The 27,344-nt window shown below is 44.3% G+C and overlaps 1 protein-coding gene across 4 annotated transcripts in view; it reads right to left on the reverse strand.

Moving 5' to 3' along the window:
• Window positions 1-15,866: 15,866 nt before the first annotated feature.
• GNB5 (G protein subunit beta 5) overlaps window positions 15,867-27,344 on the reverse strand; it is a 46,095-nt gene continuing 34,617 nt past the window's right edge. For all 4 annotated transcript variants that reach the window (XM_038580438.1, XM_038580440.1, XM_038580439.1 and 1 more), the window contains 6 exons: window positions 27,006-27,149; window positions 24,982-25,073; window positions 22,592-22,640; window positions 20,541-20,637; window positions 19,407-19,573; window positions 15,867-18,089 (listed from right to left, as the gene is read on the reverse strand). In XM_038580438.1, coding sequence (XP_038436366.1) covers window positions 18,078-18,089; window positions 19,407-19,573; window positions 20,541-20,637; window positions 22,592-22,640; window positions 24,982-25,073; window positions 27,006-27,149 — 561 coding nt within the window. In that variant the 3' untranslated portion in view covers window positions 15,867-18,077. The remainder of the gene's footprint in view (window positions 18,090-19,406; window positions 19,574-20,540; window positions 20,638-22,591; window positions 22,641-24,981; window positions 25,074-27,005; window positions 27,150-27,344) is intronic.

Below are 27,344 nucleotides of genomic sequence, written 5' to 3' on the forward strand. Positions count from 1 at the left end.
TTCATTTTCATTTGTTTCCATGACTTTTTAAAATTCTTTTTTAATTTTTTTTAAAGATTTATTTTTATTTATTTATGATAGACATAGAGAGAGAGGCAGAGACACAGGAGGAGGGAGAAGCAGGCTCCATGCCAGGAGCCTGATGTGGGACTCGATCCCGGGACTCCAGGATTGCGCCCTGGGCCAAAGGCAGGCGCTAAACCGCTGAGCCACCCAGGGATCCCTAAAATTCTTTTTTAATTTCCTGGTTGACCCATTCATTCTTTAGTAGGATGCTCTTTAGCCTCCATGTATTTGAGTTCTTTCCAAACTTCCTCTTGTGATTGAGTTCCATTTTCAAAGCCTTGTGGTCTAATAATATGCATGGAACAATCCCATTCTTTTGGTACTAGTTGTGACCTGATTTGTGACCCAGTATATGATCTATTCTAGAGAATGTTCCATGTGCACTCAAGAAGAATGTGTATTCTGTTGCTTTAGGATGGAATGTTCTGGGTTGCCTGGGTGGCTCAGTGGTTGAGCGTCTGCCTTCAGTTCAGGGCATGATCCTAGAGTCCCCAGATTGAGTCCCACATCAGGCTCCCTGCATGGAGCCTGCTTCTCCCTCTGCCTGTCTCTGCCTCTCTCTGTGTTTCTCATGAATAAAATCTTTTTTAAAAGGATGGAATGTTCTGAATATATTTTGAAGTCCATCTGGTCCAGAGTGTGATTCAAAGCCCTTGTTTCCTTATTGATCTTCTAGATAATCCATCCATGGAAGTTAGTGCAGGTGTCAAAGTCCCTTACTATTATTGTATTATTGATGTGCTTGTTATTAATTGGCTCATTTAACTGGCTGCTCCCATGTTAGTGGCATATTTACAATTGCTAGATCTTGTTAGACCCTTTAGTTATGATATAGTGTTCTTATTACAGTCTTTGTTATCTCTGTTCTGAAATCTAATTTGTCTGATATAAGGATTGCCACCTCAGCTTTCTTTTGATGTCCATTAGCATGATAAATGGTTTTCCACCCTTCACTTTAAATCTGGAGGTGTTTTAGGGTCTAAAGTGAGTCTCTTGAAGACAGCACATCAATGGGTCTTGCTTTTTTTTTTTTTTAATCCAATCTGATACCCTGTGCCTTTTGATTGGGGCATTTAGCCCATTTACAATCAGAGTAACTATTGAATGATATGACTTTAGTGCCATTCTATTAACTGTAGAGTCACTGTTTCTGTATATTGTCTCTGTTCCTTCCTGGTCTCTTTTGGGCTCTTTGCTTAAAGGATCCTTTTCAATATTTCTTGCAGGGCTGGTTTGGTTGTCACATATTCTTTTAGTTTTTGTTCATCCTGGAAGCTTTTTACCTCTTCTATTTTGAACGAGATCCTAGCTGGATAAACTTTTCTTGGCTGCATGTTTTTTTCATTTAACACCTTGAATAGATCATGCCAGTCCTTTCTGGCCTGCCAGGTCTCTGTGGATAGGTCAACTGCCAGTCTAATGTTTCTAACCCTTGTGGGTTTCATACAGACCTACAGGATTTTCTCTTTGTCTGAGATTTGTAAATTTCACTGTTATATTTAGGGTGTTGACCTATTTTTATTGATGGGGGGGGGTTCTTCATGCCTCCTTGACTTGGATGTCTGTTTTCTTCCCCCAGATTAGGACAGTTCTCCGCTATAATTTGCTCCAATATACCTTTTGCCCCTCTTTTTCCTCTTCTTCTGGGATCCCAATTAGTCTAATATTGTTTCACTTTATGGTATCACTCATCTCTTGATTTTTTTTCCCCCCTGGTGATCCAGTAGTTCTCTTTTACTCAGCTTCTTTATTCTCCATCATTTTGTCTTCTGGATCATTAATTCTCTCTTCTGCCTCATTTATCCTAGCAGTTAGAGCCTCCATTTTTTATTGCATCCCTTGTTAATAGTCTTTATTTCAACTTGATTAGATTTTAGTTTTTATTTCTCCAGAAAGGAATTCTCTAGCATCTATGCTTTTTTCAAGCCCTGCTAGTATCTTTATAGTTGTCATTCTGAACTCTAGTTCTAACATCTTACTTATGTTCATACTGATTAAGTCTCTGGCAGTTAGTACTGCCTCTTGTTCTTTTTGAGGTGAATTTTTTTCATCTTGTCATTCTACCTGGATAAGTATAGATGGACAAGGAAACAAAATACAAAATGGCAACAACCCCAGAGAAATATACACTAAAAAAAATAAGAGCCAAAACCAAAGGAAAAAAATAAGAGTGCAAGAGGATATAATCAAACAGGTGAACAGAATAGAGAAATACACTAGGTCCTGTGTATATTTTGGTCCATTTGTTAGAAAACCAGTCCCAAAACTGTAATGAAAGAAAAACTGGGGCAGCCTAGGTGGCTCAGCAGTTTAGTGCTGCCTTTAGTCCAGGCCATGATCCTGGAGACCTGGGATCAAGTTCCACATTGGGCTCCCCGCATGGAGTCTGCTTCTCCCTCTTCCTGGGTCTCTGCCTCTCTTTGTGTCTCTCATGAGGAGAGGAAAGAAGAGAAGAAAGAAAGAAGAGAGGAAAGAAAGAAGAGAGGAAAGAAAGAAGAGAGGAAAGAAAGAAGAGAGGAAAGAAAGAAGAGAGGAAAGAAAGAAGAGAGGAAAGAAAGAAGAGAGGAAAGAAAGAAGAGAGGAAAGAAAAACTTCTATGTACAAAAAAAGTATAATGAAAGGATGGCATGTAACTGTAAATAGGTGAACAGAACAAAACACTATATACTGATTGTATTTTGGTCAGTTAGAAGAAATTATATCTCAAAGTTGTAGGGAAAAAAACATTTTTATATAAAAATAAAATTAAATACATTGAGAGGATAGAATGTGACTGTAAAGATGAAAATTTAAAAAGGCTTTAACAAAACAAAAAAAGAAAAAACAAAACAAAACAGCAAACATGATCAGACAGGTGAAGAGAATAGAGCCATACACTAGATTCTGGATATATTTTGCTCTTTTGGAAGAAACTGCATCCCCAAATTATAAAGACAGAAAATACTCATACACATGCACACACACACATTATAAAATTAAATACAACAAAAGGGTAGAATGTAACTGTAAAAACAGAAATTAAATAAAAAAGAAGGTGATAAAATATCTATCCCCAACATAGGGTTCAAACACACAACCGAAATTAAAAGTCACACATTCCACCAACTGAGCCAGCCAGGTACCTTGAGAAAGGTGTCCTCCTACCCCAGGAGGAGGGAACACTCATCACTGGAAATGGAAATCAATACCAAGGGAAGTCTGTATAAACTGGACTAAAATAACCTTTTTCTTCCATTAGTTTCCACATTAGTTTTCTGGTAACTTTCCCCACAATATACTACCCCTACCAGTCTAACCCCTTTCTTTTGTCTACTTCACAATTTATCACTTTTTGTTAAAATGGTATATAAACCCCAAATCTACATACTTCTTTGAAGTTTTCACTTTTCTATAAAGTCTCCTATAAAAACAAAGTAAGATCTGTATGTTTTTCACTCATCAATCTGTCTTTGGACTGCTAAATTCACAGGGATTCTAAGAGCATAGAGTTAAAGTTTTCCTCTCCAACACCTTGCAGGTTATCAGTTGACTGCAGAAAAAAGGTGGAAGTAAAGGACTATTTATGAGCTTGTGTATTGATTGTTTAAAAATCAAGAATTGGGGATGCCTGGGTGGCTCAGTGGTTGAGGGTCTCCCTTTGGCTTGGGTCATGATTCCAGGGTCCTAGGATCAAGTCCTACATTGGGCGCCCTGCAGGGAGTCTGCTTCTCCCTCTGCCTAGGTCTCTGCCTCTGTGTCTCTCATGAATAAATAAAATCTTTAAAAATAAATAAAATCAAGAATTATATGTATTGTATTTAAAGAAATAGCAAAGAAACTTTTCATCAATTCAAGTTACTCCTAAAGTCTTATTAAATCCCAAAGATAACCAACAAAAATTTTTAGAGATATTTAAGTTTATTAAAAATTTGAATATTTAACAATTTATTGAAGTCAGAAAAAAATTCTTGATATATAAAAATCTAGAAAGGTAGGCTCAGAAATTAGATTTCAAAGGATTGAGAAAGGATTCCTTATCTGAGTTTTTAGTATTACATTCCTTGTCAAACTGGGACTTGGAGGCCTTCTGGCATTCTACCCCTGACTAACCAACCTGACAAAGGAGTCAGCAGTAGCACACAAAACTGTGGGTAGAGATTCATATTCATTCTTATCCAAATGCAGCAAAAAGCACCAGGTTTCCTACTCACTAGAATGTAGCTTCTACTGCAATTCTTTAGAGTAATGAACCCGTAGAATCCATTTCTCCCACTCAAAGAGCCACTTGTGCCTTTGTCCTAATACCTCTGAGAGCTTGCCAGCAGTTAAAACACTGGCTGAATCATCACCATAGGACTCCTCAGATGAATGCAGGTAAAAATGTCTCAGAAGGTGGTTTACTCTGTTCTATTCTTTCACATCTTAAATCCAGTTGGCTGGTCACAGGCAGGTAGAAATGGGTTAATTATTTTAGAACTCATGATAATCTTTTCCAGAAGTAGATTAAGATCATTGTGGCAAAGCATGACAGAAGAACCTTGACCAGTAGTCTTTTCCAAGAAGATGGCAGCATGGGTGTGAAGAAGAGACAAAAGCCATCCTACAAGGGGGAAGGAGAAGGGAATTAGATAGTTTCAGAATGCTCTACACCTGAACTCAATAAGATGCACTAGAACTTCTGAATTTTTTTAAAAAGATTTATTTATTCATGAGAGACAGAGAGAGAGAGAGAGAGAAGCAGAGACATAGGCAGGGAGCCTGATGTGGGACTCGATCCTGGGACTCCAGGATCACGCCCTGAGCTGAAGGCAGACACTTAACCACTGAGCCACCCAGGGATCCCTCGAACTTCTGAATTAAACAGCAAGACAACTCCTGGATTTAAAGAGTCGAAAAAGTAAATACTGACCAAGAGGCAACCTGTACTTAGGAAACCGAGTTAGGATTTTTAAGTAATCCAACATGGGGGAAAGAAGGACATAGGAGACAGTTTGTCACAGCAAGAATACTCATCTTTTGATTTACTTTTTTCAAAAGCTAAGAGGATACTAACCTTCCCTACCCACCAATATATCTGATTAAAAATGGGCAGAGGACCTGAACAGACATTTCTCCAAAGATATACAGGTGTGATCAATGGACACATGACAAGATGCTCAACATCACTCATCATCAGGGGAAATGTAAATCAAAACCACAATGGGAGGTCATCTCACACCAGTAAGAATGTCTAGTATCAAAATACAAGAAATAACAAGAGTTGAAGATGTGGAGAAAAGGGAAGTATTGGTGGGAATGTAAATTGGTGCAGCCACTATAGAAGATACTATGGCAGTTCCTCAAAAAAAAAAAAAAATTAAAGTAGAAATATCATACAACCCGGTAATTCAATTTCTGGGTATTTACCTGAAGAAAACAAAAACATTAATTTGAAAAGAAATATGCACCCCTGTGCTCATTACAGCAGTATATACAATAGGCAAACTATGAAACAACTCAAGTGTCCATTTATAGATGAATGGACAAAGATAGGATATATTTATACAATAGAATATTACTCAGCCATAAAGAAGAATGAGATCTTTCCATCTGCAACAACATGATGGACCTAGAAGACATTATCCGCAGTTAAATAAGCCAGAGACAAAAAGCATGATTTCATTGATATGTGGAGTCTAAAAAACTAAAGAACTGAACAAAAGAGCAAAAATAGACTTATACAGAAAACTAGAGGGGAGGTGGCTGGGGAGATGGGCAAATTAAATCATGAAGCATTACAGATTTTCATTATTGTTTTTAGATTTGAGAGAGAGCATGAATGGGCGTAGGGTGGAGGGGCAGAGGGATAAGCAGGCTTCTCACTGAGCAGGGAGTCCAAGGCAGTTCAATCCCAGGACCCTGGGATCATGACCCGAGCAGAAAGTAGACAACTAACTGAGCCACCCAGACACCCCACATTTTTTTTTTAAGATTTCACTTATTTATTCATGACAGACACACAGAGAGAGGCAGAGACATAGGCAGAGAGAGAAGCAGGTTCCCTGTGGAGAGCCTATGAGGGACTGGATCCCAGGATCCCAGGATCACGACCTGAGTGGAAGGCAGACTCTCCACCACTGAACTACCAAGGTGCCCCATACCCCGCATTTCAATCACTGTATTGCACATCTGAAATTAGTAACATTGTTTAATTAACATACCAAATTTTAAGTAAAAATAACAAAATTTCAAAGAAAAAAAAACTAAGAGGAAGGTAGACTATCACATTCTTTTCCCAGGGAAAGGCAGAGGCCATTTGGGGAACTGGCAAATCGCTACGTTGAAAACGATCACCTAAGGCAATAAAACAAGTAGCTCCATTCAGAAAAAACGGAGAAGAAAGGAATGGAAGTCCAGAGAGTGGCTTTTTTTTTTTTTTTTTAAAGTAAGGAACCCGGGGGAGGGGGGTGTTCAGGGAGGGGGGGGGGAGAGAGAGAGAGAGAGAGAGAGAGAGAGAGAGAATCTTCAGCAGGCTCCATGCCTCGCCCATGGGGCTCTATCTCACAACCTTGAGATCAGGACCTAAACTGAATTCAACAGTCGGTGGATTAACTCACTGAGCCACCCAGGTGCCCTGAGATAGTGGCATTTTTAACTGTAGCTAGGAGAGGTGTGGGCCTATCCAGTTTACTCAGTTGGGGGAATCTGGGCTTCTTGATGTTAAAGGAGGATTCCTTAGTCAATGTTAATTAGTTAAAATGAGAAATAAAAAAATGACCTCCTCCCAATCAATTTCCTCTTTAAGTGCCGAGGGCCCTCAAAGGCCAAATGCCCACTTAAGACAATGGCTCAGGTCTGGTTCTTAGAGTTCACAGGCCTGGATGGTTGAAGGACAGCACACAGGCCAAGAAGAATGCTAATACCTCAACGTGTTGGTATAAGGTCAAGGTTCTGATTCAGGTACTACCTCTCCTCCACAAGTGGAGCTGAATTCATCACGACAGGTGAGGCCAACTGCCAACAAGAGGCTAAATTTCCTGTAGTGTCTTCCTTAATTCCCTGGATTTTCTTTTTTAATAGCTGATTTTAATACTTTGGCCGTATTTATTCTACAACGTGGGTCCTTGATTCAACTCCAGTAAGGAAAAGAGTAAAGAAACAGGAGTCTAGCTCAGAAACCAAGAGGCATGCTACCCTCTTCCTGAAGGATGAGCTTTCCTTGATCATTAAATTGGTTTAGGAGCTGCAGGGCAATGGCCTGCCCCTCTAGTCTAGACCACAGAGATCAACGACCTACAGCTGAAAGCCAGGGCACCTGGTTATCACCCAATTAAGGGTTGGGTGCAATGGAACAGAAGTGAAGGAACATTGAGTCGGTACCACCACTGGGTGCCTGCACCCACCCGCCAACACCTCTGGCTTTGGCTCTTCCTGAGAGGTGTTGGCTGCTGGGCAAGGGAACGGCTTTTCACACTTAGGCTGGTGCTCTCCACCCTGCAGCGTTCTGGGGTCTGTCTCTCCAAAGGTGGCTTAACAGGCAGAGGAGAAAGAATCCACCTGGCCCAGGGCCCCCCCGCTGCTGACTTCGCCAGTTTGGGGATCTCTCTATGAGCCAAACATCCAGACCTAACGTGGGTGCATCCTGAAGCCCTGAAGACGCGCAGGGGAAGGCCGAAGTGTGCAAACCAGGCGGCGCGCAGCCGCTCCGGAACGGGTTAATAAGAGCCTTCTAGCAAGGGCCGTCTCTGCCAGTCTGACTCCACCAGGAGGGGGAGAGCCAGACTTCCAAGGGTCCTCCTCCTGCTGAAAGGAATGCCCCAACCGGGCGAACACGGACGGCGAGGGCCCTCCGGGTGCTGGGCACCTGGGCACCTGGGCGCCCCCCTCCCCCGCGCCCCCAGCGCTCACCCAGCCGTCGTGCGCCTCCAGCCAGGCGCGGTGCTGGCCTGTGAGCCGGCTGCAGAGGAGGGCCACCAGGTGCCGGCGGGCCTGGCCGACCCTGGCCTCCCACTCGCCCGGCTCCGGGGGGTCCCCGCGAAGGTCAAGAGCGCCACGTCACGGCCCAGCTGAGGGCCTGCGGGTGGGCGAGGATCTCCCGCTCCAGCCGGGCCACCGGCTCCACGCGGCTCCCCCGGGAAGCGCTCGTGACGCCGCCGCACCTCCTCGGGCCAGGGCGCGGGGGCGCGGGGCTCCCGGGCGCAGGACCGCAGGTAGTCGGCGAGCAGCTCGCTCAGCGCGTCCGGCTTTCTAGGCCCGGCTGCGCCCCCGCCGGGGAGGGGGGAGGGGGAGGGGCCGCCCCGCCCCAGCTCCGCGGGGCAGTTGTTTTCCTAAGTCCCGAGAAGAGCCTCTGATGGGAATCCCGTCCGCACCTGTTCCGGCCGCAAAGGCCAGGCCCAGAGGCGTGCGCGCGATCGCAGAGGCCTCAGAGACAGACTGGGACCTGGGGGGGGTGGTTAGCCTGCGCCTGGGGACTAAGAACCCGGAGGCGACAGTCTGGAAAGTTGGGCTAGACTTTTGCCTCCACTTGAGAAGAGACTGACAGGGCAGCCCGGGTGGCGCAGCGGTTTAGCGCCGCCTTCAGCCCAGGGCGTGATCCTAGAGACCCGGGATCGAGTCCCACGTCGGGCTCCCTGCATGGAGCCTGCCCCCCGCCCCCGTCTCACAAGTGAATAAAAATCTTAAAAAAAAAAAAAAAAGAGAGAGAGAGAGACTGACAAAGGCTACGCACAGCCCTCCGCAGACGACTCCCTTGTAAGGGTTATCAGCGTCTCTCGATTGGACAGAAGCATCCAGGTGTGTGCTGGAGATACCTGTCTTTGGATCTGGGATATTTCTCCTGCGGCTGCGGAGTGTTCTCCTGCAGGCTGTTCATTCACTCACGTTTATTCAGAACCTGTTAGCACTGGAGATGTAAGGGAGAACTAGCATGTGGCCCCTGCTCTCAAGAACCCTGCCTTCTAGTGATGAAACAAGCCCCCCTACAGCAGAGTTTAATAATCACTATAGTGGGAATAGTTGAGTACTCAGCTCCAGGATAATGGCTGCTTCTAAGAAATACATTCCTGTATTTCTTAGAATTCTCTTTATTTTACTGGCCAATTCCTCTATTATAGTTAATACTTCTTATACCAATCTTTCTCTGTCCATGATACTCTATGGCTTCTTTCTCCTGGTTGGACCCGCACTAATACAGAACTCGTACCAGCAGTGAAAATTCTGGGGGTTCAGTGGTCTGGACTATGTTGAAATATCCCACCCAGGGTGAGAGATGAGTTGGTGAACTTTGCATCACCTATAAGAAAAAAGAGGCAAGACCCTTGGTAGGTCCTTCTGGATTTTGGAGGCAACATCCACCACATATGAGTGTGTGAATTCAGACCATCTACAGGCCGGCGGATTGGGGAGAACAAGAGAACATTCTGCAGCACGTTTAGGCTGTAGTACAAGCTGCTGTCCCACTTGGGTCTTTTGCTCCAACAGATGCAATGATATGTGATGTGTCAAACAGGGATCCCGTATGGAGACTCCAGCAAATACCAGTAGAAGAATTACAGCACAGACCTCTGGATTTTCAAAGAAAATCTGTGTCCTCTTCTGCAAATAGCTAGTCTCCTTTCAAGAAGCAGGTTCTGACTTGCTACTGGATCATGGTAGAGCCTGAATGGCTAATCATGGGATATCAGGTGACCATATAGCTTGAGCTTTCAGCATGTGGATGTTGTCTGACCTACCCAGACATAAGGCTGGGCATGCACAGCAGCAATCTGTCATCAAGTGGAAATATATATATATATATATTTATAATTTATATATAATGGACTGAACTCAGGGAGTCCATTAGGCACAAGTAAATTGCATGAGTAGGTGGCTCAGAGCCCTGCAACACAAATTCTTACTGCTTTGCCTCCTCCCTCATTCCATGCCTATGGCCTCTGAAGGATTGCTTATGATCAGTGGACTGAGAGAGGAAAAACTCAAGCCTAGGGATCCCTGGGTGGCGCAGTGGTTTGGCGCCTGCCTTTGGCCCGGGGCGCGATCCTGGAGACCCGGGATCGAATCCCACGTCAGGGCTCCCGGTGCATGGAGCCTGCTTCTCCCTCTGCCTGTGTCTCTGCCTCTCTCTCTCTCTCTCTCTGTGACTATCATAAATAAATAAAAATTAAAAAAAAAACCTTAAGCCTAGATTATGGATGGGCCTATATGATGTGGTGGTACCACATGAAAGTGGACAGCTGTAGCATCACAGACCCACTCAGGGGTGACTGTGAAGACATTGGTAAAGGAAAATCCTCGCAGGGGCCAGAGATTTAAGCCAGAGATTTGACTGTCCACTTTGTCTGGAGTGAGAGATAGCCAGAGTGCTTATCTGCATTGACTCTTGGGGAATTGCTGATGGTTTGGCTGGATGGTCAGGGCCTTAAAAAGATCAAGATTGGAAGATTGGTGACAAAGGAATCTTAGAGGTATGTAGCTGGATCCCTCTGAATGGTTACAGACTGAAGGTATTCACGTCCCATGTGAAGATTAAGAGCAGACTCTTACTCAGATAGACAAAATGCTGTGCTCTGTGGGTGTCAGAGAGCTTCTTTACCCAGCCAGCACAGTGCTTGTCCTATGGCCCTGTGAACATAGAGGCCATGGCAGCAGGGAGAGTGTATGACGACGATGGAATTCTCTTTACAGAGGTTGAAATGGCCATTGGTACTGCTGGGTGACAGGTCTACCAGCAGTTTATAGTGAGCCAACTGAATTTCATCAGGAAGGAATATGAATCTCCCTACATTAAGCTCCCATTTTAACTGTGTTTGACATCTTATGGGTTCCTTATGGAATTAAAAAAATTTTAAAAAGATTTTATTTATTCATGAGAGACACAGAGAGAGAGGCAGAGACATAGGCAGAGGGAGAAGCAGGGAGCCTGATGAGGGACTCGATACCAGGACCCTGGGATCATGACCCCATGACCCGAGCCAAAGGCAGATGCTCAACCACTGAGCCACCCAGATTCCCTGAATTAAATGTTTTGATATATGTTCATATTTTATTTGCCAGAGAGTCATGATTTTACTTTTTTGAACATTGTATTTTAGCAACAAGCACAGTTTTTTCTTAGATTTGGAGTAGTTTGGTGGTGAGTGGTAAATCTGGCCCTGCCATTGGTTAACTCTTAATAATTATCAGTTGGACCAAATAGCAAATGAACAAATTAACCTCTACACAGAATTTCTGACCCACACAATGCAAGGAGGCAGTTTGCAGTCAGATTTGGTTAAAATCCTAGCTCTGCCACTTAGAAGCTGTACAGCCACGAGCAAGTTATTCAGCTCTCCTGGCCTCAATTTCCCTACATAAAAAATGGAGGTAATAAACTGTCTACATCATACAGCTGTTACAAGGATTATGTGAGTTGGAGGATGCAAGGCGCTTAGCACAGTGCTCGGCACATAGGAAAAGTTCTTTTTTTTTTTTTTCGGAAAAGTTCTTTACAGAGAAATTTTTATTATTAATATGAACTAACCAGGATTACCATGCTCATTGTCCTACCTTTAACTGAAAATCAGAAGGTTTTGGTGTTTTTTTTTTTTTTTTAAGATTTATTTATTCATGAGAGACACAGACTGAGAGAGAGAAGCAGAGACGCAGGCAGAGGGAGAAGCAGGCTCCATGCGGGGAGCCCGATGCGGGACTCGATCCTGGATTCTGGGATCACAACCTGAGCTGAAGGCTGATGCTCAACCACTGAGCCACCCAGGCGTCCCTGGTGGTTTGTTTTTTAAAATACGGAAAATAGCTACAGACTACCTACTATTTTTCCATATATATTTTTTAACAGCATTACTCTGATAGAATTCACAAACCATAAAATTCACTCTTGCAAAGTCTATAATGGCAGTTTTTAGTATACTCCCAGAGTTGTGCAGCCATCACCACTAATTCCATGACCTCAAAGGAAATCCTATACCCATTGGCAGCCCCTCCCCATTCATCCCACCCTGAGCTCCATGTAACCACCAAACTATTTCCTCTCTCTGTGGATTTGCCTATTCTGAATATTTCATATAAATGGAATCATATACTGTGTACTCCTTTGCATCTGGCTTCTTTCACTTAGCACACTTTCTTCAAGGTTCATCCATGTGGCATGAATCAGTACCTCATTCCTTTTTTATTGCCAAATGATACCCCACCGTATGACTATGCCACAGTTTGCTCATCCATTCATCAGTTGTGAACATTTGGGATGTTCCACTTTGGGCAACTGTGCACATTTGTGTTCAAGTTTCTGTGTGGGCATGTTTTCATTTTTCTTGGGTATAGACCCTATGGTGTGAAGCCACCTATTATTGGGGAGCATGGACAGGTTGACCTCTGCTTCATGGTTCCTGGTTTATGAAAAAGTCAAGTGTTCACCGGTGGTATATTGGTTACATAACCATAGGTTCAAAGAGAGGCATTTTTCTGCTGTTACAATCTTTGCGTAAATGCTCTTACCTTAGATATTTAGCTGTTCATAGTTATTTATATTAACCAGAGCATCATTCCTGATCCCATCTCCTTACTAGAGGGTCTGCATTCTTTTTACAATGACATGAACATATCCATTTCATTTTTGCCATCAGAAATGGCCATGAGTCAGCCATGTGGAGAATGAGCAGTCCTGAAGTCCAGCCCACTCCAGCCACGTCCCATCTAGAGAGCAACGGGTCTGTGGTCTGCCTTGAAGAGTAACCCAGTGCTCTCCTAGCACAGGTGAGAGGGTGAATGGATTAACCTCACGTTCTTACAAAGGATCCATGGAGACAAAAATATTCCCTGAGAACTTTTCCCCAACTTGCCTCCTCAGAATTCCTGGCCCACTTCAAGTCCTGCCCAGTCCAGATCTCTAGGAACTGTATCTATATTTGTAGGACCTGTATTTTTTTTTAAGATTTATTTATGGAGAGAGAGAGACAGACAGAGAGAGAGAAGCAGACTCCTCACTGAGTGGGAAGCCTATGCTGGGGCTCAATCTCAGGACCCTGAAACCTGAGCTGAAACCAAGAGTCAGACACTTAACTGACTAAGCCACCCAGGCACCCCTAGGACCTGTATTTTTTTTTTTTTAATATTTATTATAGACATAGAGAGAGGCAAAGACACAGGCAGAGGGAGAGACAGGTTCCATGCCGGGAGCCCAACGTGGGACTCGATCCTGGGGCTCCAAGATCGCGCCCTGGGCCAAAGACAGGCACTAAACCGCTGAGCCACCCAGGGATCCCCCTAGGACCTGTATTTTTAACCTGCAATTGACCCGAGTGGTTTTCTCAGCAGGTAAGTTTGGGAGGTGGCAGATCTACAAATCCCTGCGCAGCCAGCTCTCCACGACTTGGGAGGAAGCCAGGTGGCAGCAATAAGGCCCCAACTCCAAGCCCAGTTAATCAAACCTGTCTGCAGGGCTCACCCCAGGATCCTAAGTGTCCTCTTCTGAAAAGCTTTTCAGCAGTCCGCAGGCCCCAGTTGGTCTCCAGCCTCCAGTACCTGTGCCTTCCCACTGCCTGAACCTCCTTTGAAGGCCTCTCCTGAATGACCCTCAACCCCACCCCTCCCTTTTTGTTCACGCTCCCTTAAGGGTATTACTCTCCTTAGGGACTTTTCACTGGGTGCCTGGGAAGGGCTCATTAGCCCTATCAGCTGTTTTCAAAGTAGAGGCCCAACCCAAAACCCTTCAGGGGAGGGGGGGCGGGCCCAGGATCAAAACTCCTTCCATAATAATACTGACTCTTTTTTTTTTTTTATTTTTTTTTATTTTTTTTATTTTTTTATTGGTGTTCAATTTACTAACATACAGAATAACACCCAGTGCCCGTCACCCATTCATTCCCACCCCCCGCCCTCCTCCCCTTCCACCACCCTAGTTCGTTTCCCAGAGTTAGCAGTCTTTACGTTCTGTCTCCCTTTCTGATATTTCCCACACATTTCTTCCCCCTTCCCTTCTTTTCCCTTTCACTATTATTTATATTCCCCAAATGAATGAGAACATATAATGTTTGTCCTTCTCCGACTGACTTACTTCACTCAGCATAATACCCTCCAGTTCCATCCACGTTGAAGCAAATGGTGGGTATTTGTCATTTCTAATAGCTGAGTAATATTCCATTGTATACATAAACCACATCTTCTTTATCCATTCATCTTTCGTTGGACACCGAGGCTCCTTCCACAGTTTGGCTATCGTGGCCATTGCTGCTAGAAACATCGGGGTGCAGGTGTCCCGGCGTTTCATTGCATTTGTATCTTTGGGGTAAATCCCCAACAGTGCAATTGCTGGGTCGTAGGGCAGGTATATTTTTAACTGTTTGAGGAACCTCCACACAGTTTTCCAGAGTGGCTGCACCAGTTCACATTCCCACCAACAGTGTAAGAGGGTTCCCTTTTCTCCGCATCCTCTCCAACATTTGTTGTTTCCTGCCTTGTTAATTTTCCCCATTCTCACTGGTGTGAGGTGGTATCTCATTGTGGTTTTGATTTGTATTTCCCTGATGGCAAGTGATGCAGAGCATTTTCTCATATGCATGTTGGCCATGTCTATGTCTTCCTCTGTGAGATTTCTGTTCATGTCTTTTGCTGACTCTTTCTTTGTGTGCGTTTTTTAAGACTCTCATGCTCTGAGGAGTTATCCAGAGCCTACTAATATGTGGGGAAAGCCTCACCAATGGAATGTGTGTGTCTGCGTTCTTGTCTCTTACAATTTTCCTCAGTTTTAATTTCTAATATGGTAAATATTGATAGATATAACCCACATAACCAAAAGCTCAATAATTTTTAAAAGTGTAGAGGGCTCATCAAGACCCAACACCTCGAACCACTGGCCTAGATGAATCTCTAATTGATGATAATAACTAATTGGATACATGAATAGGGGCTGCTTAAGGAGGGAGGACGGCATGAGGGCTGAGGGGAAGAAAGAGGAAGGAAAGGGACATAGGGAAGATGGGGGGTAGGCATGGGAGAGCAAGAAGGGAGAAGGCAGGAAGCAGGGAGCTAACCCCTGCTGAAGATGAGCCAAAGGCTGAGGTAGGGCCTTCATGTATTTTAGCTCTGTCCCTCCACACACGAGGAAACTGAGGCTGAGAGTCAGATATCATAGATGCTATCAGAGTGGGACAGCTGGATCTGAACGTAGGCGCACATCCTTTGTCACTGTGCTGCCCCCTTCTAACTTACAGATGAGTCCCAGTGTCAGTGGTGCCACCTTCTAGCTTAGCTGAGAGTCCGGGGTACAAACACTTTTATGACCTTTTTGCTGTCTTGAAGCCACTTCTCTTTTTTTTTTTTTTTAAAGATTTTTTATTTATTTATGAGAGAGAGAGAGAGAGAGAGGCAGAGATACAGGCAGCGGGAGAAGCAGGCTCCATGCAGGGAGCCCGACGTGGGACTCCATCCCGGGTCTCCAGGATCAGGCCCTGGGCTGAAGGCGGCGCTAAACCGCTGAGCCACCCGGGCTGCCCCTTCTAATCGAGGGAAGGTATAGAGGTGGGCAAGGGGTGGAAGGGGGACATGGATATGGAATGCCTACCTTTGGCTCATTCCAGAGTTGGGCCGGCAGCTCGGGCCCCACTTCTGCAGGGCCAGCCACCCACTTCCAAAGCAGCTGCCTTGATTTCGGTTCACAGGTATTTCCCATACATACCCATCACCACACTCCTCCTTATCTGACTCCCCTTCCTGCCTAACCCTTCTCTTCTCTGGCTGTGCACACCTGAGGACACATCTGTGTGGACCCTTCCCTGCAGCTGGTTTCATAGGTTTGCCCCCAAGTCCTCCAGAAAGAAGAAAAACCGATGACAAGACTCCACTCAGCATTATTTTCAATATGCAAAATACAATTTATTATCTGGAGTTACCCCAGAGGCCCCACATGGTGTAGCATATTCCAAACCACGTGTTCCATCGATAAATGCTAAAACAACACCCACTACAAAATCAAATACTTCTAGGGAGGTAGCTTACTGCCAGTGGGGATAAGTGAGTGTTCTAGGGAATACTTCACAGTTTTTTTCATAGCTTTTTTGATTGGAAAGTTATGATCATTTTTGCACATATACTGAAGATGCTCTCTGCCTCTCCAAACATGTACCATTGAATTTGCTTTCCTTTAGTCTAGGTGACTTTTCCTTTGTCCCATCTTCGTTTACTTGTGGGAGGTCCAGGTCAGAGAGCAGAGACACTAAAGGGTCAGTAGGAGAGAGGGAAGGGGATCCCATACCCAGGAGATCAGGAGCAAACTCTGGGAGTTCTGGGAGTGGAGCTGGGGAATCCCATAAGGTGCACTCTGGGGGCTGACTCTCTCAGCAGCTGGCAGGAGCTGGGGAGATCCTGTGTCCATATCCCTGAGCCCCTGCCCAGCCTGAGATCCACTGGGGAATGATCAAGAAGGTGGATGAGAAATGGTCTCTGTGGACCACCTCCCTCCCACCTCTGGGCTCTTTGGAGTCAAGCAGGAGCCTTTTACATTTCTCTACCCCAGGGTGTGCTGCACAGTAAAACCCTCAGTAAAATGTTTGCTTGGCAAATGACTGAATCTAACCATTATATTTACTTGAAAAGAATTGGTGGAAAAGCTAGCCTGGCTGTTTCTTGACTGACTGGCCCATTATGATACCTGAACAAGTGGTTTTGAGGGTAGGCCTGGCACACATCCTGATGTTTGCAGGAGCACCAGCCAGATCCAGGCCTGTCTGATGGCCATGCCCTGCTCCTGCTCTGGAAGGGCCTCTCTAAGCAGCAGGGCCTGGGCTTGGCTTGCAGGGCCAGAATTAGGACAAGAGAGGGGTCTGGAGGACCCAGGGCACTAGCACACACAGCCCTGGGGCACCACAAGACCCCAGACCACCCACAGGGCAGGCCTCCACCAGGAGTGATTTTCGGTGTGTGAGGCAACTTTCTATTTCTCTAAGTAATGCATGCTATCTTTATGAATGAGGGGTTTGCTAAAACAAAGATTAAGCCTCAACACCTTAAGAACAAGGAAAAGAGGGAATCTCCTAACAAAAACAGGTAGTGTCTTCCAGAAGGAAATGCTGAATTTCAAATAAAGACAGGTATTTTCTGTGTTATTTTTTCTCAATCTAAGACACACAGAGACATTATCACTCGGGGCCTATCAACTAATTTGTGTATGTAATTATATTTTCAGTGCAATAAATATGAATATGCTTCATATGGATATGATCTACTGTAGCCTGAGTGGATACTACTAGTTCTAATACATCTAATACTACTAACAGGTTTTTAAGTAAGTTTACTGTCTTATGTTCCCACACAAGAAAGGTTTTGGTTTCTCTGGGAAGCATTTGTGTCACAAACCGCTTTTCTCTCAAATGACAGGAAGGATCCTGTCCAAGCGATTCATCGCATCACTCATGGAATTCATAAATCAAACATCCTGTCCACTTGATGGATCTCTCTCCTCTATTTATGACCGTTCACACAGAAGGAAATGTTTGCTCTGAAAAAAGATGTGAGACTGAAAAAGAAAATTTTACAATAAAAATATTTTTTTAGAAAGGGATTTTGTCCAATTACGAATTTTCTATCACAGATCACCAATCAACATGGTCTGCCTCATATAGTCCGCTGAGATCAGCACTTCCAGAGGAAGTTTCCAAAAGACACAGTGCACGCTGAGAGAATCAGATTCTAAAGTGCTCTGAAAACAAATCTGATTCAAGAAAGTCCTGGGGACGTATTATATGCTGAATCCTACTGGTAATAGGATGCATTGAGACTGTATAATTAGAATAACCTTAAAAATGGATACATTTTAAAAAGCATTTAAAATGCAAAACACTGTACTTGAAGGTGTTCTAGTGCTGAAGGCCCACACCGGTGTGTTTCCAGGGGTGGAAGTCGTAATAGGAATATCAGAGACACAGAGTGAACTTGCATCCGTGGAGTTGCTCCTGTAATCTACATTGCAATAACCCTCAGATTCTCTAGAAGAAAGAACTATTTACATATGACGATTTCAAATTCTACTCTCAGGTGCCTACGTGTGCATCTCGAGGAGATGATTAAGCCCAGACCTGCAAAGCCACCAACAGATAATTGTTAGTCCCTTAGTAATTAACGACTTGTGAAACTTGAGTTTAAAGACAGAAACAATGTTTTACACACACACACACACACACACACACACACACACACACACACACACGTGCCCCATCCAAAATAAAGCACTCATATTTTGGATGCATAACACCTTACTCCTGGCAACTCAAAGGTGCTTCTTTGGACCTGCCTCTCCCCCTAGCTCTGCTGAATCATCTGCAGGGCATCTGTGGCCTTCCTACCAGGGACTGGTAACTCCTAGGCTGAGCACCTAAACCATCTGTACCCACACACCTCACTGAGTACATTAAGGTGACTTTACTGATTTAGGAAACTCTTGCCCTGGAAGATGAATTCACAGATACCTTTGTTGTATGTTTTAGGAACCTCACAAAAATCCTTTATTTATCCTAAGAGTAGACTACTCAAACTACCCTTTTTAGAAAAGACATTCACTTCTCAGGCCTACCCAGAGCATCAACAAATGACTGGTTACTTTTCAAGACTGTCTTCAAAATCCTCTTCCTCCCCTAACTATGTGTCCAGCAATCTTAAAATTATTATTCCACAAATGTCCGATCCTAATTAAATCCCTGCATCTGGCCTTAAACCAGACCCCCCCTTCCCCATACCTCCTAAACATATGTCTTTGTTCTTATATTCTGAGAGGCCACTAAGACTGTCAAGTTTGTGCTCTGTCCCCACCGAGGTAAGAAATAAACTTAGAAACTTAAGAAATAAACTTTGCTTTATGAATAGGCTATTTTGGAGCTATTTATGAGGAGCCAACATCCAACAAGGTCATAGAGCTCTTTGAGAATCTGATGAAAGCCATGAGGACAACTCTTCCCAGAAAAATGGACACATTAAATGTGACCTATAATTTTGGGGACTTCATGAGTTCCCTAAAGCCCCTCTGTGGGTCTCACAAAGGTGTGTCACCATGGAATAAGAAGGTTGCACCACTGAGAGGTGAGATTGACACTGTGGTTTGCCCAAGATAGAATCAGAAGAATCCTACTTTCAGGATCAATGGGAACTGCTTGAGTCACCTGGCCCAATTATTACTTCAATTACATGCTGATACATAGTTATTTAACCAAGTTTGAACACCTGCCTTGATGGGGGGACTCCCTACCTCTCTGGGGCAATGGATCGGTTCTGGGGCCATGAGCTGAAATTAGAGCACTGTCTGGCTGACATGCCCCATGTTTACGCTGAGCCTCTGCTTTAAGAAGGCCAATCACTCTTCCTCTCACACACACAGTAAAATAAAAAAATGTGTCTCTTACTCTTAGGGTATGATCCCATGATCCTGAACAAAAAGCAGTCCCATCAGGGGAAACTCGCAGAGTGCTGACTCGGTTTTCATGTCCAAACAGGATGGAGACTCGGGACCCCTTAAGAACATCCCAGACATTGATGGTATAATCGTTGTATCCAGCAAATAGTAGGCGACCTCAAAGTAGGAGGATATGATGGTTATTGAACCAGTTCTTCCCTTTCTGTTTTTCTTTTCATGACTTTCACTCATGCGATCATGCAGTCACTTGCTCGCTCATTCATTCATTCATTCATTCATTCATTCATTCATTCATTCAATCAACAGTGATTTTGGGCCTGCTATGTGCCAGGCATTATGCTTTGCCCTGGGGATTCTGAGAAGAGAGCACGGTTACTGTCCCTTGTGGAGGGTGGTGGTGGGCAGGCAAGTAGACAATAAATGGACACATGGTAGCACCATGTAATAAGGGCTGTATTGGAAATGCTTAGCTGTGTGTACAATGCTATGTGCTCATGGAGGAAGGGGAATCAAGGAGGGCACTACACAGGAAGTAACATGAGTTCGCTCTTGAGGGCTGAGTAGGAGTTTGCCAGGCAGAGAAGGGAGGCAAAAGATGTTGTAGGCAGCAGCAGCATGCATGCCTAAAAGCACAGATTTAGCCTGGGGAGCTGTGTCTGGGGAAACTGAATGTTCCTATCTGTGCTGCCCTAACTCTTACTAGCCGCATCCCCAGCTGTGAGGCACAGGTGGCATGAGCTTCAAGGCATCGAGAAAAGGGCTCTTGCTTCACTCCCCCTACAGCTGGAAAAAGTCCCTTTTCAGGGAAAAAGGGGAGAATGGAAGGCAGAGGAGGAAATGCCTAGTGAATGGCTCTGCAGATGTGAAGTTTCATGCATCGTTGTCTTGAAGAACAGCATTAGGTGGCACAGCCTTCATTTCCTGTAAAATGAATGGAGTGGGGAGGCCGCTTCAGGTGCGGTGAAGTGGGGGTGGGGGCTCGTGGAAGAAAACCAGTGCAAATGCAGATTGCTTAACACATTGGCTCCCAGGAAGTTCAGCTGAGGGAAAGCTTGATGGAAAGCTGGGTTTCATTTATATCCTGTCTTACAGCCCCAGGGAAGCTTCTAAAAGAAAATCTTACCACTGAGGGAGAAGTCCACACTGGATGCTCCAAATATGATACTCTCTTTGGAATAGATGGCAACCTCTCTGTCTGCCCGGAGGTCATAGAGACGACACTGGGGTGACAGAGAAGATAAAGGAACACTTAATTCTGGCTCCAGGTTGGTGAAGAGAGGGCCACAGGGCTAGAGGCAGGTGCCTATGGCTTGTGTAGTTGGAGGATGAGGGAAATACCTCTGGTTTCTTCCTCTAGTATTTTCTTCCAATTCCTATTAATTGGCATGGATCAGTGGAGATTCAAAGAAACAGCAAATACAGAAGATTTGGGAGAGGAATCAAAACCGAAAATGAAACCTCTTTTTTTCTGATAAAGGATACATACTCATAGTAGAAAATTCAGAAAAACTCAGAAATGCCTAAATAAAAATCACCCCAAATCCTAGAGGTATTTACTTACACATCGAGGCTATTTCCTTCAGTCTACTTCCATTTCATGCATATATTTAAATGGAGTGGGTATTTCCTTATCACTTCTATTAACATCAGGTTATGAGCATTTTTCTCATTAATCTTCAAAAAGACATGACTAACATGGTTGCTGAATATTTCTTATGTGGATATATCAGAATCTGTTTAACCATACCCTGTTAAGAGTTTTAATTATGTCTAATTTTTCTCCTTTATAACTAAAATTTGGGGGACCATTCTTAGGTAAATATCTTTATGCATATCTCTGATGTTTTCCTTAGAATAGTTAAGGAATAGAATCCGCAGAATAAAACTGTTTCAAGAAATAGTATGGCCAGATCAAAGAATAGGGATGTTTTGAAAGCTCTTGGATCATATGGCAAAACTGTTTTCCAAAAGAATGGTACCAATGGGCCTAACTCCAAGCTCTTTGACCACATCACCTCCACAATGCAGCATTTCACTGCTAATCTAAATGAGCAGTTATCACTTAAACTTGCATTTATTGGAATATGGGTGGTCTGATGGTCTGAAAATGTTTTTCAGGTGTTGATTTGCCATTTTGGATCTCCCATGTTGTAAAAAGTCTACATTTTATCCCCTTTTTAAAAATTGGGGTGTTTATCTTATTGATTATCCAACTCCATTCATATCTAAAGGATTTCAATTTGGTCATATAGATGGCAAAAATTTTTCATAGATGTATGCCTTTATATTTTGTTATACATTTTTTGACATATGGAAGTTTTACATTTTCATTTTCATTTTTAAAAAAGATCTTATTAATTCAGTTTATTTGTCTTCCCTCCGTCAAATCCTGAGCCAACCACTTTCCCCAGGCTGCCTATAGAGGTACAGCAAAAGGAACATGTAGGGCAGATGAGATATGGGAGAAATAAGTTCCAAAAGTATTAATTATACTGTATGCGGTCTGTAACCATGGTTTCCACTGAGTACACCCCTCATTCCTGAGATTTGGCAGCTCGGGGATAAGAAAGTGATCATCTGAACACTTAACAGTTAGAAAAACCCAAGTGTCTAAAAATTGACTAGTTAAGTACATAACAGCATTTCCATAACATGAAATACTATTCAATCACTAAGAAAATACAATGTAGATTGGCTACATTGGCATAGGAAAATGTTCACAATCAATTGCTAAGTGACAAAAGCAAATTATAAAGCATTTTGTTTAAAAATTAAAAAGACACAAAGGAATTCACCCAACTGTGATTTTCTTGGGTTGGGAGGTTAAGGTATTTTAATCCCCTACCATTTGCCTAAATGAATTCACTTTATTACTATAATAAAAAAAAACATTAATTTTGAAAAATAAAATTAGATCATTGCATATCTCTTTTTTTTAAAAAAATTATTTATTTTAGAGAGAGAGAGAGAGAGCACACATGCAAAAGAGTACAAATGGGGGAAGAGGGAGTAGCAGGCACAGTGCTGAGCCAGGAGCCTCAAACCCAGGATCCCAGGATCCCAGGATCCAGGATCATGACCTGAGCCGAAGGCAGATGCTTAACTGATTGAGCCACCCAGGCACCCCTGCTTCTCTCTTGGAATAGGATAAGCTGTCATAACATAGAAACATACCGTAGCATCATCTGATCCTGAAGCAAAGGCATCTCCACTTGGGTAGTACCTGCAGAGAGAAAGTTTGGATAGAAAGAGCCTTATTTAGAGTGGTGATTCTCAATCCTGGGTGCCTATCAGAATCATCTGGAAATCACCTGGGAAGGCTTGTCCCATGCCAGGCCTGTGGAATCTGAATCTGAATCTCTACTTCTAAGGACATAAGGACCACTCTTCATAGAGGCCAGAAAGGGAGGCTCATCTGGCTGGCCCACTGGCCTCTAGTTTTCTCCCCTTTTAAGTAGGGGCCTTGCAGAGCGTTGGTGAGGAGTAACTGAGATGATGTGTGTATCTGCACCAGGCACTGAACACAGAGCAGGCGGTCTGTAACCATGGTTTCCACTGAGTACACCCCTCATTCCTGAGATTTGGCAGCTCGGGGATAAGAAAGTGATCATCTGAACAGATACTGGAACCTTATGTACAGAGCCTCTGCACTGACCACTGCCTGCCTCCACGTGATACCTCTGGTGAGGGACTTTACCTTGCCCAGCCTCAGTTTCTGCATTTGAAAAGCAAGGATGCTCATGCATTTTCCCTGTTGTAAAGACCGAATCATATAGGCAAAGACCTAGGCATGGTGCCAAATGAAAAGCATTCAACAACTAATGCTTATTACTGTTCATTGTCTTCTCGGGAAGACATTGTCTTCTCCTTTTCCTGGGGAAAGGGAAGTCAACACTGAGACCTAGTGGATGTTAGAGGAAGTGGGGTCAGGGTAGGGGCAACAGCATGAGTGAGAGAATGGTGCATTTTAAAACTATATTCTGTGAATATATAGGGGTTTAGTTTATTTTTGTGGCTTTATATTCTGTCCTGCATTGTACCGCCTTCATTTATTATCTGTATTAATTTCCTTTGATTTTCTAGGTAATTACTGCACATTTGCCAAAAGTAATAGTCTTTTCCCTTTTTCTCTATCCTACAATTGAGGGCAAGGACCTAGAAAGTTCTTACTAACATAACATTTCTGTTGTTAATGTAAATAAGAACTGTTCTCTTGTTCTTCCTTTTAAGGGGAACAGGTCTAGTGTCTTTCCCATTAAGTATAATGAAACTTCTTAGATGATTCTATTTCAAATACTATCTTGACAGTGCCATCTTCCAAATTTACATGTCGAGTCCTTGCTTCTCTCTTGGATCCAGTGCATACATCCTGCTACCTACTCAACATCTCCACTTGGTTGTATGATAAGCATCTTTTTTTTTTTTTGTATGATAAGCATCTTAAATGTAACTGTCCCAAAGCAGAGCTCCAGAACCATGTGCAATAACCACATCCTACCTGTACTTCTTCCAGTCTTCCCTGCCCTAGTAAATGGATCACTGCTTACTGCCCCTTATGAATGGTTTGGGTTCCCAAGCTCAAGGTCCTTCTCTTGTAATGCAAACTCTGGCCTGTGCAGGTGTCATTTGGTCCTCTCTATTTCACCCTGTGGATTTGGGGTTCTGGCAACGAGCACAAAAACGCCAATACCCTGGCTATTGCCACTGCTGGGAGTAATAAACTGTCCTTCATCTCAAACCCCGGAGTTTTGTGTCTTCTACTAGCATCCATGAAACTGTGGCAGCCTAACTTGATAGCTTGCAGCTAGGGTAAAATCTCAGAAATGTCACATTCTGGACATTTCTGTCTCCACAATGTCTTCCTTAGTTCCAGCTACCATCACCTCTTTCTTGAACTCACACAACTTTCTAATTGGTCATCACACTTCCATTCTTTCTTCCCTACAGTCTATTCTCCAAACAGTAGCCAGAGTGATCTTTTAAAGGCAAAGCAGAGACCACGTCAGCCACCCCCCAAACTGGCCTTTGGTTAGGTCCTTCCACATCTCATTTTAACCCAGTTATGTGCAAGCCTGTCTCTTTCAAACATCACTTTCTCAGAGAGGCCTTCCCAGACCATTCTAAGCAATAACCCATCCCATCCCATCTGCCTGTTTTACTTCTCTCCTAGCACTTAGCACCACCTTAAATTAAATTGTACATTTATTTATTTGTATTTTGTCTTATCTCCTGCAAGAAAGTAAGAGACCTTCTCTATCTTGTTCACAAGTTCCTGGAACAATGTCTAGCACATAAGTCTCAATATGTATTTACTGAATAAATGAATGAGAAATACTGACTCTGTTTAGAGAAGTTAATATCAATTGCTCTGAGTGGCATGAAATTAAATATCTCCAAGAGATCTGGAGCACCGTTCAGGGCCACCACAAATCAGCCTTTCTTGCTGGGGAGACCTCTCTCAGCCGAGTAAAAGGAGTCTGGATGTGGGTTCTGGGCTGAGCATTACCCCACACCAGGGATCACCAGCAGAATGGAGAATTTACATGAATATTCTACTCACTGACCGGACACTGTTGATGTCAGATTCGTGTGTTTCAAAGGCCTGCACGCACTGGCCGGAGCGCATGTCCCATACCATGGCTTTCTTGTCACATCCCTACAAATGCAAAGTTACCCAGAGTTATGGCCACTGCAAGGCCTGTCTACGGACAAGCACGAGTTCTCATTATGTAACAGAGCTGTTTACCTCCCATTGGCCAAAAAGATGCATTTCTGAGACTAGCTTCACCTAAGGCTGCTTTCCTCAACGGATAAGCCCTGAGAAGATGAGACTATGTCTTGGGGTGTGGGGGAGCAAGGGAGGGCACCCAGCTTTCCCCTTCAGCATGTTTTCTTCTTTTGCACCTTTCCAAGGGGTGCAAAACCCTCCAAGGACTCCTTGCTTTCCTCCTGGGCACTTTTCTCTTTGTTCTATCCTTCCCTTTCTCCCTTTTCCTTATCTCTGCCTCCCTAAGCCCAGGGGGAAGGGCAGGCAGACAATGGGTGCACGGTGGGACCACCCTGCTTTGTCTCAGGTGTATGGGACAGCCCTGAGCAAAGGTAGAGCACCAGGGGCCCTCTGCTGCATGCTGGCTGGGCGTCATGACCTCGCCAGCAGTTAGCTGGGTGTCCTAACAAGTCACCGTCCTGGGCTTCTGCCTCACTACCTATAAACCCTCTCTAGGTTGCCGACATGACCCAGAGAATCATAAACATGAGGTTTTCACATTATACCATCATGGTTCTAGGAGCATATGACAAGTTCCTGCAGAGCAATCCTGTTATCCAGCTTGGGTAGGATAATGCAGACTCACTAAACAGAAGTAATGGCTTAAAATTGGTGTTCAAGCTGCTGGTTTCAGCTGCAAAGAGCGGGATGAAGTACCATAACTGACTTTTCAGAAGTCCCCGCTGTGGGGGTTCAGCACTCTGATTATCTTTAATGAGGATGTGGACAAAGCAATCAGGAGTGTCTTTAAATCTTTTAAGGACACTAAATCAAACGGAGGTCAGTGCTCTGAAAGACACAATAGAATCTACAATGATATCAACAATTTGAAAAGACAGTGCAGTTGAGGAGGGATAAATACACTTATTCAAAGGCACGGAAATGAAACATATGCAGATGGGGCCAAATACCCAAGAAGAAAATGGGGTTCCTGCTGATTAAAGGCCACACAGCCCTCACCTGATGCTCAGCTCTAAGACCTAGGCAGCTTGGAGCAAAGGGCCCTTCTGTCCTCCAGCTGCAAATGCCACACAATGGTCTGTCCGCATGTCCTCTCTCACCTCCCTCCTGACTAAAGTGACAGAGGACCTGAGCCAGGTCAGCTGGGTCAGTTCCCCATTCTTATTTCTGGTTGTCCACAGACATACTGGCCTCTGACATCTGCGTAACATATTGTCAACTCTCCCACCTAGTATACTCCACGTCATATCCTGGGGGAGTGGGAGTACTGTTTTGCATCACGCCCAATTTACAGATGAGGAAATTTAGTCAAGTAGTAAAGCTGGGACTCAGGCATCCTGATGGAGTGTTCCTCTGTGCCACCGTGGCCTTCAAATGTTCTCTGCTCTCCGTGTCCTGGGGTAGGAGGGTGACGGTGAGTGGCAGGGGCAGGGCAGGGTGGGACAGGGTCCCACAAGCCCCATGCCCGGATCACACCACAATGCTGCCTCACTTCGGCAGCCATCTGACTGGCTTGGTACTCTTGTGGCTCGTCTCCAGTGATTTCAGATGCTGACTCTGCTATTTGCTTGAGGAATAACCTTTTAAAATGTGGTAGATATGCACCTCAAGTCACAGCATTCACATGAGAACATTCCAGATCCCAGTGTAGACTGGATGTCAGCAGCAGAACAGGAGAACCCTCAGAGCCCTGCACTGTAACCACCCACTAAGCACTGGCATTGCCGTGGGTGTGATAGTGAGTGGAGGACAAATCCTTCTAGAGAAATGTCTGATCCACCCCCTAAATTTGACAAGAACTGCCAACATAATCCTCCCACAGAGACAAAGGGCCCCTAGGGATTTCCCTTGGGTCTTTACCCCAGATACGAAGGTGTTGCCCGTTTCTGAGGGGGCCAGGTCCAAGCACAGGACGTCAGCCCCGTGCCCGTGAAAGCTCTGCAGCAGTTGTCCGCTCTCCACGTCCCACAGGGCGCATGTCCCGTCGCCGCTCGCTGTCAGGATCTGTCCACAGAAAAGGACAGCAAGAGCGTTGTCATTATGACCTCTGTTGGGGGAAGTCACTCTGATGCTGAAGTTTGAAGGGGGAAAAGGAGGCTCTTGGAACACACACACAGACACATGCTTTGCTAAATCTGGATCCAAGCACAGAAATATTCTCCTGTACTAAGAAAAAAAGTTCATTTACGACACCCTCAC

This window comes from Canis lupus, chromosome 30, assembly GCF_011100685.1.
Source record: "Canis lupus familiaris isolate Mischka breed German Shepherd chromosome 30, alternate assembly UU_Cfam_GSD_1.0, whole genome shotgun sequence".
In the NCBI taxonomy this organism is placed as follows: Eukaryota; Metazoa; Chordata; class Mammalia; order Carnivora; family Canidae; genus Canis; species Canis lupus.